General features: G+C 40.3%; 1 protein-coding gene across 1 annotated transcript; it reads right to left on the bottom strand.

Annotated features, from left to right (window-relative positions):
- Positions 1 to 1,173: 1,173 nt before the first annotated feature.
- On the bottom strand, positions 1,174 to 7,609 carry LOC578882 (serine/threonine-protein phosphatase 6 regulatory ankyrin repeat subunit C-like). Its single transcript, XM_030985214.1, has 4 exons — positions 7,204 to 7,609; positions 4,949 to 5,250; positions 1,696 to 1,887; positions 1,174 to 1,335 (listed from the first exon to the last, which is right to left on the bottom strand). Exons 1-4 carry the CDS (start codon positions 7,607 to 7,609, stop codon positions 1,174 to 1,176), a joined length of 1,062 nt encoding a protein of 353 aa, XP_030841074.1.
- Between the last annotated feature and the right edge of the window lie 5,509 nt (positions 7,610 to 13,118).

Raw genomic sequence — 13,118 nt, 5'->3', positions numbered from 1 at the left:
GTCTTTAGCCATCGATCTGCTGGCGGGCAAGTAAACTATGAAACTCTTTAAGAAAACAGAGGGGTGTGCTTGGTATAAGAGACAATGTGAATTACTTTTGTAAAATTCCGAGTCTGTAGTAAAAAGGGGGGCGATTGAGGGTACCCCACCTTTCCCGGGTATATGAACATGTCCGTGCAGAAATGCCATATCCCTTGATTTCGCCCCTTCTTTACTTTATGTCTGACTACACCCATCTGCATTGTCCTGAAAATAAATAAATGGAATAACAGCTTAGACCCCAACGGCAAATCTTGAATTTTAACTGCATTATTTAAAAACTGTAAAAGTTTGTTGCAATTCTTCCCCCCTAACATTCCTAACTTTAATAAAAAATATTACGAATACGAATGACAGGTGTTAATTTGAATGATAAAATTTACGCTTCGACAAGTGAATATTAATTTGAATGCTAGTTGAGCAGTTTCTAAATTGAATGACAGCTCTTTGAATCCCTTCGACCGAAATCCTAAATTAAATACAAAAACTGGAAAATTGAATGATAATTGGCATGGCAAAGCCGATCTGCGCTTACTTAAACGCAAAGTAAATGAATTCGAATGACAAACACGCGAATTTGGCCGGGAAATCCTATATCAGACAAAGAAGACGATTCGTTGTACCTTTCTCGACTTAAACCTTATCTGTATTCAGTCCCTCCCCCCCCCCCCCCCACCTCCCGCGAGAAGCTTTGACGTTTCATTAAATTATTAGAGAAAGAAGACGACTCGTAACGTACTCGACTCCTTTTCCCTTTTTCTTCCTACGTCCTCTTACTTTTTTCTTCTCTTTCTCTCTCTTTTTTTGTTTTGGCCGGCGATTTTATTTTTTATTTTTTATTTTTTATTTTTTTATTTTTTTTGGGGGGGGGGGTGGGGCGACAGCCTCCACCCCCCCCCCCCCCCCCTGGCCACGCGCCTGCCCGAACAAAGTAATTGTCACAAAATATGTACAATTTATAGTCAACTGTTAAGATTTGCAATGAGGTTAGACTTTCTAATTTAAAAAAATCAATTCTTTTACCAAATCTCAAAAGTGGGAGATGAACAAATGCATTCTTTCTTTGGGGCTTTGATAAATCGTTTGTTTTACAACTGGCAGGGACAACATGTTATTCTTTTAGACTTGAATGTATCACCTCGACAAAATCATCTGTTTGACCACTTCGTCCTTGGCATATTGGATTGCTAGGTTGCCTGTCGTGTCCCTCACATCTAACTTTGCTCCATTCTCTAGGAGATAAAACACCAATGCCTTCTCAGGAGAAAGTTCGCCCTTGTAATACTCATCAGAGATCTGAAACATAAAAACATATTTACTTTTTTATTAGAATTGTCCATCAATAGCAAGGGTGGATGAACAAAGTGTAATACTGCCTCTTGGATTCACAGTATTGGAAATCCCTATTAAAATTGTGAATTTACCCATACACACAATCACACGCCCAGACACTAACTTTTTCTTTGACAAATCACGGGTATCAGATTCAAGGATTCCCTAAAGAATTAGAGGAGCAGCATTATGTCAGTTACACTGCCATAGCGACTCCATGTAGACTCCGAAACTGACCATTATTTTGCAAGAATATAATTTGTTGCTTATAGACTCTCGTTTGTCTGGTGTTGGTCTCATTGGGGTTTCTGGGGTATGACTCACCTTTCTCAGTGTGTCCGTTTCTTGCACAATTTTCTCGCTGTTGTAGCAGAGTTTAATGGCTGTATGGAGACACTGCTGTCCGTCAGGTGACTGGATATTAAGATCAGCTCCCTCAGAAACTAACTTCTCAATAGTAGAGGTGTGACCGTGAAGGATAGCAAGATGGATATCCGTTAAATCATTATGTTCGAGCTGGATATGAGAAAATAAGCAGCATAAAAACTTGAGAATAACAAGTAAATATTAAGTATTGACAACCAATGATTCGAGTACTTGTAACTTAGCTATGAATAGACCCCGATCTCATTCACTTCGGTCTAACTGTGAGTGTGAACAGACAAGCGGTCCAGGAAGCGATCTTCTGGACCGGTTTGCTTCCTAGATCGATCGCCCTAAACCGATTTAGCGTGCAGTGTGAACATAAACCGTGCCAGGAAGCGATCTTTAGCCGGAAGTGAGTGTGTTTGGGTGGGAAAGAAATGAAAGAGAGGAAGAGATTACTGTACAAGAATAAAAACATATAAATATATAAGGAGAGATAGAGAGAAAATGATAGAATGATAAAAAGAAAGAATAACATAAGAGGAGGTGATAGAAAAAAGAAACGAAGATGGCGTAAGGAAAGATAGGGAGAGAAAATAATAGAATAATAAAAACAATGAATAACATAAAAGGAGTTGAAGGAAAAACAAAACATTAACATCAGAGAAGGTGAAGGAAGAAACAAAGAATAACTTATGGAAAGACAGAAAGAGAAAGTGATAGAATTATAAAAAAAACAAGGAATAACGTAAGACAATGTGGAGACGAAGAATAACATAAGAAAAGGTGACAGAAGGAAGAATCAAATGATCGCGTAAGAATAGAGAGGAAGAGGAAAAAACAGAATAATAAAACGAAGAATAACATAAGAGAAGGTGATAGAAGGAAGTAACGAATAATAACATAAGGAAAGACAGAAAGAGAAATTGATAGAATGATAAAAACAAAGAATAACATAAGAGAAGGTGATAAAAGGAAAAAACAAAGAATAACATAAGGAATGGTGTAGAAAGAAAATGATAGAACGATCAAAACAAAGAATTCCATAAGAAAAGGTGGTAGAAGGAATAAACAAAAAATAACATGAGGAAAGATAGAAAGATAAAATGATAGAATGATAACAACAAACAATAACAAGAAAAACAGAAAGACAAATATGAAAGGAAAACAAAGAATAATATAAGAAGTGAAAAAAGGAAAAACTTAAGCCTACATGAGGAAAGACAGAAAGAGAAAAAGAAAAATAGACAAAAAATGATAGAATGATAAAGAAAATATGAGGCACTCTTCTCGGTTTTAGAGTCCAACCGTCCATTTCTCCTTTATTCACCTTAGCTCCTTGACTGATCAGATATTTGGTGACATCAAGGTGACCCTTCCCAGCAGTGAGGTGTAATGAAGTCCTTCTCACGTTATTTCCCTTAGTAACCTCAACCTCTTGGCTGGTGAGATATTTCGTGACATCAAGATGACCCTCCTGAGCAGCAAGGTTTAATGCAGTCCGACCGTCATTATCTACCTTATTCACCTCAGCTCCTTGACTGATCAGATATTTGGTGACATCAAGATGACCCTTCCCAGCAGCAAAGTGTAATGGAGTCCACCCGTTACCCTTTCCCCTATTCACCTCAGCTCCTTGGCTTATCAGATATTTGGTGACATCAAGGTAGCCATTCCAAGCAGAACTGTGTAATGAAGTCCAAACTTTATTACTTCCCCTATTCACCTCAGCTCCTTGACTGATCAGATATTTGGTGACATCAAGATGACCATTGAAAGCAGCACTGTTTAATGCAGTCCCACCGTCATTATCTCCCATATTCACCTCAGCTCCTTGACTGATCAGATATTTGGTGACGTCAAGATGACCCTTCCGAGCAGCAAAGTGTAATGGAGTCAAACCGTTACCCTTTCCCCTATTCACCTCAGCTCCTTGGCTTATCAGATATTTGGTGACATCAAGGTAGCCATTCCAAGCAGAACTGTGTAATGAAGTCCAAACTTTATTACTTCCCCTATTCACCTCAGCTCCTTGACTGATCAGATATTTGGTGACATCAAGATGACCATTGAAAGCAGCACTGTTTAATGCAGTCCCACCGTCATTATCTCCCATATTCACCTCAGCTCCTTGACTGATCAGATATTTGGTGACGTCAAGATGACCCTTCCGAGCAGCAAAGTGTAATGGAGTCAAACCGTTACCCTTTCCCCTATTCACCACAGCTCCTTGGCTGATCAGATATTTGGTGACATCAAGGTGGCCATTCCAAGCAGAACTGTGTAATGAAGTCCAAACTTTATTACTTCCCCTATTCACCTCAGCTCCTTGACTGATCAGATATTTGGTGACATCAAGATGACCATTGAAAGCAGCACTGTTTAATGCAGTCCCACCGTCATTATCTCCCATATTCACCTCAGCTCCTTGACTGATCAGATATTTGGTGACGTCAAGATGACCCTTCCGAGCAGCAAAGTGTAATGGAGTCAAACCGTTACCCTTTCCCCTATTCACCACAGCTCCTTGGCTGATCAGGTATTCAGTGACATCAAGATGACCATTGAAAGCAGCAATGTTCAATGCCGTCGAACCCTCATTACTTCTCCTATTCACCTCAGCTCCTTGACTGATCAGGTATTCGGTGACATCAAGATGTCCATTAAAAGCAGCACTGTTTAATGCAGTCCAACCGTCATTATCTCCCCTATTCACCTCAGCTCCTTGACTGATCAGGTATTCGGTGACATCAAGATGATCATTGAAAGCAGCACCGTGTAATGCAGTCACCCCCGCCTTATTTCCCCTATTCACCTCAGCTCCTTGACTGATCAGATATTTGGTGACATCAAGATGACCATTCTGAGTAGCACTGCGTAATACAGTCCAACCGTCATTACTTCCCCTATTCACCTCAGCTCGTTGACCTATGAGATATTTGATGACATCAAGATGTCCATTCAAAGCAGCACAGTTTAATGCAGTCCAACCCTCATTACTTCTCATATTCACCTCAGCTCCTTGACTGATCAGGTATTCGGTGACATCAAGATGTCCATTCAAAGCAGCAAAGTTTAAAGCAGTCCAACCCTCATTACTTCCCATAGTCACCTCAGCTCCTTGACTGATCAGGTATTCGGTGACATCAAGATGACCTTTGAAAGCAGCACCGTGTAATGCAGTCCAACCCTCATTACTTCCCCTATTCACCTCAGCTCCTTGGCTGATCAGGTATTCAGTGACATCAAGATGACCATTGAAAGCAGCAATGTTCAATGCAGTCCAACCCTCATTACTTCCCATAGTCACCTCAGCTCCTTGGCTGATCAGGTATTCAGTGACATCAAGATGACCATTGAAAGCAGCACTGTGTAATACAGTCCAACCATTATTACTTCCCTTATTTACATCAGCTCCTTGACTGATGAGAAATTTGATGACATCAAGATGTCCATTGAAAGCAGCACTGCGTAATGCAGTCCTTCCATCGTTGTTTCCCCCATTCACCTCAGCTCCTTGACTGATGATATATTTGGTGACATCAAGATGACCTTTGCAAGCAGCACTGTTTAATGCAGTCCAACCCTCATTACTTCCCCTATTCACCTCAGCTCCTTGGCTGATGAGATATTTGGTGACATCAAGATGACCATTTGAGGCAGAACTGTTTAATGCAGTCCAACCGTCATTATCTCCCCTTTTCACCTCAGCTCCTTTACTGATAAGATATTTGGTGACATCAAGATGACCATTCTGAGCAGCACTGTGTAATACAGTCCAACCATTATTACTTCCCTTATTTACATCAGCTCCTTGACCTATGAGATATTTGATGACATCAAGATGACCTTTCAGAGAGGCACCGCATAAAGCAGTCCTACCCGCCTTATTTCCCCTATTCACCTCAGCTCCTTGACTGATCAGATATTTGGTGACATTAAGATGACCATTCTGAGCAGCACTGTTTAATGCAGTCCAACCGTCATTATCTCCCATATTCACCTCAGCTCCTTGACTGATCAGATACTTGGTGACATCAAGATGACCATTCTGAGCAGCACTATTTAATGCAGTCCAACCGTCATTATCTCCCATATTCACCTCAGCTCCTTGACTGATCAGATATTTGGTGACATCAAGATGACCATTCAGAGAAGCACCGCATAATGCAGTCCTACCCGCCTTATCTCCCATAATCACCTCAGCTCCTTGACTGATCAGATATTTGGTGACATCAAGATGACCATTCTGAGCAGCAAGGTTTAATGCAGTCCAACCGTCATTGTCTCCCTTATTCACCTCAGCTCCTTTACTGATGAGATATTTGGTGACATCAAGATGACCCTTCCCAGCAGCAAAGTGTAATGAAGTCCAACCGTAATTATTATCCTTATTCACCTCAGCTCCTTGACTGATCAGATATTTAACTATTTTAAGATGACCATTCCTAGCAGCACTGTTTAATGCAGTCCTTCCGTCATTATTCCCCTTATTCACCTCAGCTCCTTGACTGATTAGATATTTGGTGACATTAAGATGACCATTGAAAGCAGCACTGTTTAATGCAGTCCCACCGTCATTATCTCCCATATTCACCTCAGCTCCTTGACTGATCAGATATTTGGTGACGTCAAGATGACCCTTCCGAGCAGCAAAGTGTAATGGAGTCAAACCGTTACCCTTTCCCCTATTCACCTCAGCTCCTTGACTGATCAGATATTTGGTGACATCAAGATGACCATTCTGAGCAGCACTATTTAATGCAGTCCAGCCGTCATTATCTCCCATAATCACCTCAGCTCCTTGACTGATCAGGTATTCGGTGACATCAAGATGATCATTGAAAGCAGCACCGTGTAATGCAGTCCTTCCGTCATTATTCCCCTTATTCACCTCAGCTCCTTGACTGATTAGATGTTTGGTGACATTAAGCTGACCATTCCAAGCAGCAAGGAGTAATGCAGTCCAACCGTCATTATCTCCCTTATTCACCTCAGCTCCTTTACTGATGAGATATTTAACTATTTTAAGATGACCATTCTGAGCAGCACTATTTAATGCAGTCCAACCGTCATTATCTCCCTTATTCACCTCAGCTCCTTTACTGATGAGATATTTAACTATTTTAAGATGACCATTCCTAGCAGCACTGTTTAATGCAGTCCTTCCGTCATTACCCCCCTTATTCACCTCAGCTCCTTGACTGATTAGATTTTTGGTGACATCAAGATGACCATTCTGAGCAGCACGGTGTAATGCAGTCCAACCGTCATTATCTCCCTTATTCACCTCAGCTCCTTTACTGATGAGATATTTGGTGACATCAAGATGACCCTTTCCAGCAGCAAAGTGTAATGAAGTCCTTCCGTTATTATCCCCCTTGTTCACCTCAGCTCCTTGACTGATCAGGTATTTCACTATTTTAATTCGGCCACTGAAAGCAGCACTGTGTAATGCCGTCTTACCTTCATTATTTCCCTTATTCACCATAGCTCCTTTACTGATCAGATATTTGGTGACATCAAGGTGACCATTCCTTACAGCGCTGTGTAATGCAGAGTGGCCGTCCTTGTCTTCTTTCTCCATATTAGCTCCATGACTGAGTATGATTTTCGATGCTTTAAGACGTCCGAGTAATGCAGCAAGATGTAAGGGTGTTTGTCCATCTGGAGTCGCCTTCTCAACATCAGCACCTTGGTTTATGAGATACTCAGTGACGGTTCTACGGTCTTTCTTCACCGCGTTATGTAAACTTGTGTTTCCATCTGGGTCCGTCTGGTTTAAGTTGGAACCCTGTTGTAGCAGTTTTGTAACGCTTTTGATTTTACCCCTCGAGGCTGCCTCATGAAGCTGTTGATTCAAGTCATCCATACTTAAAGAAGCACCGGTGTACCAGACATCCTAATCTAGCACAGTTTTTGTAATCGTCTACTTATCTCATTACGCTCGACTACGATATGTTGCGATTAAGAATCTAAACCTTTCGTAGCAGATAGTCCGGTTGCACTTTGCATGTTAAGAGCATAAATATACTCTATACTGATTTTTTTTTTTTTTTTACAAATTCATAACCGCAATGTGCCATTGTCATTTTGTTTTCGTTTTCAACAAGTTCCAAAGTCCTGTGCAGTGAACTAAATCGTAATGCAAATCTCTGTCATTCCCGTTCCATTGTTTGGCTTCTCTCCTTTCTTTCCTCTTTTTCATCAACAATCAGCAATCACCAACATTTCGATAAATGTATAGTGAGTGCATTTCTCACTCCTTCCTTCCCTTTCCCTCTAAAATAAAGGGTTGAAACGTTTGTTCTATTCGTCTTTTCACGGAAACATAAATTTATATTCTAAGTAGGGAAATGTTTTATGACTCAACTCTTAATATAGAAGCAAAATTTTACCCCCTACTGATGTATCTTACTACAAAATACTTAGAATATTAACTATGCGTTGAGGACGCTGATTCGTATCCTTTAATAGTTGAATTACTCATGAAAAAGCAAATACTAACTCTGACTATGGCACTAGGTATGGTAATGATAATGCGGTGAAGGTGAGGACAAAAATCCGACAAAAGCTAATCATTCTTGTAATATTATCGATGACGACGACGACGATGATGATGTGTTCAGTATTTTAATGATTATGGTGATCACAGTAATGGAGGGGAAGATGATGATGGTGAATTATTTCCAGTCAACAGTCTTTATCCATCGCATTGCAGTCCATGGAGAGTGCATGTCTTAGCAAAATACATTTTTACGAATTCTTCTTTATTGAAGTCCCGGTTAAAGAGAAAGTTGAGTTCTGGGAAGAGGTGAAAAATAAATTGTGAGCGTTATCATTCTTATAATGGAAATGTGGAAGAACATCAGCTAAGACATGTTCCCTGAAAAGCATGGCTCTTCAAATGCCTTCATATTCTAAATATGTCATGTTACTCGTAAAACTCGGGGGTAGGTTTTTTACGACACGTGTTCGTGTAGTCCCATATACATCTTTCTGTGTACAGTGTTTGTAACTTTACCAAGGCTTGGCCAAATTTCTTATCATTTTGATGATTCCAGAACCTTGCAATACACATGAATACTTATATACTAGATGATCAACCTTTTCTGGTCGATTTCACACCGTTTCTTTCACAATACAATCGCATGACCAGAACTCAACTTCATCTTTAAAAAGAAATCAACACGCGTAGTGCCCTTGGGTAATATATTAATTCCCAGTTACAGCCTAGGTCGCCTGGAAAGCTTTTCTGAGAACATTAAACTGCTTTGTTGGACTGAGGTACACATGAATTTGTCAATATATATCAATATTTACCACGGTGCATAGTTATATCGAATGGATAAAGCAAGGAAAGTGACAGTATTGTTTAAAAGATATATCCAAGATACAACCAATCCCCCCCCCCCCCCCTCGGACGGAAAGGCAAAATATATATTGTGCTCACTGTTAAGTTCTGTAGTTAATAAAGAAATTTGGCAAGTGATTTTTGAATTTTGGCCTAGTCAGAATAATACACGCCTTTTCTCTTTGCCAGATCCCGATATATTCAGCTATACATTTGATTATTTCCCGTTTACATGATGTTTTTTGCAAGGGTTACCGTATTTTATTATCTTTGATTCCATCATGAAAGGAAAATATGTACATTGTTTGAAAAGAGTGCAAAACTCCTTTCAAGTCTGTTGTAGATCAATTGATTTTTTTGCATGATTGGATGTGATTTCATGCACAGTTTAGTGATTATAAGCCATACAGTGCCATTAAAGCACTTTTATAAAGACACTCCACATAAATCCCGTACAGTATTTTGCTCAGTATTCTCAGAGTTAATTTTCTTTGGAAATCCCCTTTTGATCTGATGGCGCCAGCTTTGGGCATCGCTTCAAAAACTAAAGTGGGTGAAATTGTGCATGTCTACATTCCATAAAAAAAACTCTTTGTTAATCAGTTTGTGACAAAATAGAATTCACAAAGTAAAAGAGACTTCCAGGCTGATCCCTTTACAACTAGCCGAACGAAGTATTGAACTTTATCGTTTCAAAAGAAAAACATTGTCTTTAAAGGTGGAATAAAATGTAGAGAGGGATGAAGCAAACACAGGAGGTTTTAAAATTCGATATGCTCAACCAAATATGCCAATTATAAATATGAACAATTGAGGAACAATTGCAGGGGCGGTTATCCCGAGGGGAAGGGGGGGACACGTCCCCCCTCAATTTTTGTTTAGGGTGGATCGTACACCCCCCCCCCCACCTCCCGGAGAAGTTGAAAAAATAGCAAATACTGACTAAAGACTGCAACAAACTTTTAGGCTCAGGAGGGTCCAAGAGTGCAAGGGGGCTTGGTGGGCAGTTTCCCCCTAATATGATTCAATCGTGGTTTATTTTTAATTCGATACCAGTGATTTAAAAATATAGCTGGAATGACATGGTTTATCCCTGAGATTCCGGGGGCTCTGGACCGTACCAGGGCCCTATAAGGCGGGTCCCTGAATGCTCATCTGAACGTAGTTTTCTTGCCTAAAACAACCTGAGCTCCGGGGGGCTTTGCCCACTGGACCCCACAAAGGGCCCTAGGGCAACCCCTGGATGCTCATCTGACCGTTGTTTAAATGTCTAAAACCCCTGAGCTTCAAGGGACTATGCCCCCTGACCCCGTTGTGGCTTTACACATGGACCCCACGCCAATTTACGTTTCACTAGCTTCTCTCGCTTTGCTGATACCTGGTAAATACTTTAGCCCCCCCCCCCCCCCCCTCTCCCACTTTGAAAAACGGTCCGCGGGGCCTGAATGTAACATGTAAGAGTGGTGATGCGGGGTTTTTCTGCCCCCCCCCCCCAAATGTTTTTTGCTCATTACACCACTGCTCCCTCGTCAGCCGCATTTCGTAACCCCCCCCCCCCCCCCCCCCTCCGTCATGAAAAGAAATCGCCGCCCCTGATGACATGACATCAACGTTTGACAGTAACCGTGATAAAGGTTAATATAATAATAATAATAATAATATGGATATTTATATAGCGCCGGTATCCGCCAGGCTCTGACGCTCATGGCGCTGTACATACATGTATTACTATCACAAAAATATAACATTCTTAACTAAAATAAAGTAAACTAAAACAACACAAATTATTACGCTACATTGACATGATTAAATAGCACTGTTTAGAAAGAGATGGGTTTTTAGAGCAACTTTGAAGGCATGAAGGGTAGTTAGATTACGAATACTAAGTGGCAGCTTATTCCAAAGGGACGGACCAGAATGAGAAAAAGCTCTATCCCCCCAGGAACTGCGCGTCTTAGGGACAACTAATAAGGAGGATTGAGATGAACGAAGACGTCTTGTAGGCTTATACTTAACAATCAACTTGATATTGTAGGAAGGAGCAGAGTCATACAATGAATGGAAAACTAACAACAACAACTTAAAAATGATTCGGTCACATACCGGGAGCCAGTGAAGAGTTTTGAGAATGGGGGTGATGTGGGTTCTACGAGAAGAAAGTGTGACAATACGTGCAGCAGTATTTTGCAGTTTCTGAAGTCGAGAAAGTTGTGTGTTAGGGAGTAGATAGAGAATAGAATTACAGAAATCTAAGCGTGATGAAATAAGAGCATGTACAAGTTTCTCTGTGGTTGAACGACTTAAGTATTTCCTAATAAAACCTAGATTTCTTAGATTTCTTAGTTGATATCTGACTGACTTACAATATATTTTAGGTCTCAATCAATATGTGTGTGCGTGTGTGTGTGCGTGGGTTTAGGTGTGTACATATCTGTGTATTTTGATATCCATTTATTATCTTTCTAATTTGATCTATATGGTTTTCTCGCTCCTCATGCATCTCAGTCCTCCGTTCTGGCACACTGCCATCTATGTTCTTTGTATATACATGTATTTTCTCAGTGGCGTATTCCCAGATCCTCCTAATTCCAGGGCGGGTGGGTTTATGTACCCATCGCAAGTTTTATTGATTTGTCATAGTCTTCAGTCGAGGGGACATATTATAAAGGCTTCAACCCTTCGCTAGAAACGCCATTGTTTCCCTGCTTCACTCCTCTTTTTCTATACTCTCTCGTCTCCCTTTCTATACCTCCCCTCCCTCTCTCTTATGTTTTCTATATTTCTATTCCTCTTCCTTTCATCTTTCTCTTTAGTTTTTACACTCTCTTCTTTCGCCTCTTTTTTTTCTTCTTACACTCTCCGTAGCTCTCTTCCTGTTTCTCCCTTTGCTCTCTGCCTTTCTTTTCATACTTCTCTGACCCTTTCTCCCCTCTTTTTTCTCCCCCTTTTGGTTTACACCTCCTTATTTCTCCTCCTTTATACCTCTCTTCTCTCTTCCTTTCGTTCTCTCTGTTTCATTTTTCTTTCTCTCTTTTCCTCTCTTTCTTGAACTCTCTTTCTTCACTTTCCGTAGTTTATCATATACCCTCTCTTACTGGAAATACAACCTCAAATGTCTTCATGACGACATTTAAAACTAATTAAATAACGGCATTATAAGGAACAGAAAAGCGATTGATTACGACACTATGTGATCCTTCAAGTGAGAAGTACCTGACATATTTTAATACATGAAAATAACTTCCTATTCCGTGAAAGGGTGATTTAAAGGAGAGATCTATCTCACTGTAAATGTACAGTGAATGAATAAAAGGTACAACTGTATATACATACAGGTATCTCTTTGCACATTGTAAGTCTCTGTTTGAGCAAGGAGCTGTCCAAGAGCGTCAAGTCTTGTCAGCAATGTACTTGTTCAATAGATGTGACGGCTGAAGGGGTACTATTTGCAAACATGGATAACTGTCTGTTGTGTTGATGTGTTAAATATAAACATCATGCTCAGTGGAGTTTGCCTTTGTGAAAGGTGTCCGAGAAGTTCAAACAACACCAAAGCCCTTGGATTTTACTTTCTTGTGGACAGTTTTTCATTCACATACTTAAAGAAAATCAGCATGTCCTGAGCTATGAGCATTGGGTTATCATCTTTGAGCATTGTATGATTGCCACAAGCTTTATGAGATCCCACGCGCTAATTCCGCGTGATTAGGATACCTAGACTGTATATCATGTGCTGTGTTTTGAGAATGAAGACAAGAATGAGAAAGTGTCAATCATTTGGATTTTGGAATGACATGATATACCCCAGCTTTTATTATCTGAACTTAGAATGTATCTTCATCATCGTGATGTGAAAACACGTTTTAGCATAGAATTGTTGTAATGGTGATGTAGATATACAGGCTTGCGGGTGCACCCTCTCTCTCACATCGTGCACCTGCAAGCCTACTGTATAGTGCATGATTAGTATGATACATTAATGTTGCTTATATCCCAAATCATTTCTCATTATGTTTCTATATATGTA

This window comes from Strongylocentrotus purpuratus, unplaced genomic scaffold (genome assembly GCF_000002235.5).
Source record: "Strongylocentrotus purpuratus isolate Spur 01 unplaced genomic scaffold, Spur_5.0 spur5_scaffold_14, whole genome shotgun sequence".
NCBI classification, from domain to species: Eukaryota; Metazoa; Echinodermata; class Echinoidea; order Camarodonta; family Strongylocentrotidae; genus Strongylocentrotus; species Strongylocentrotus purpuratus.
Note: the sequence above shows the minus strand (reverse complement) of the source record. Positions and strands in the feature narration are given on the sequence as shown.

Coding starts and splice junctions, on each gene's coding strand:
- LOC578882 (XM_030985214.1), bottom strand. CDS start 7,609: ATGGATGACTTGAATCAACAGCTTCATGAGGCAGCCTCGAGGGGTAAA. Junction 5,251..7,203: donor GAATAAGGGAAATAATGAAG/GTAAGACGGCAT, acceptor TCAGTCAAGGAG/CTGAGGTGAATGGGGGAAAC. Junction 1,336..1,695: donor AAACGGACACACTGAGAAAG/GTGAGTCATACC, acceptor TTTATGTTTCAG/ATCTCTGATGAGTATTACAA.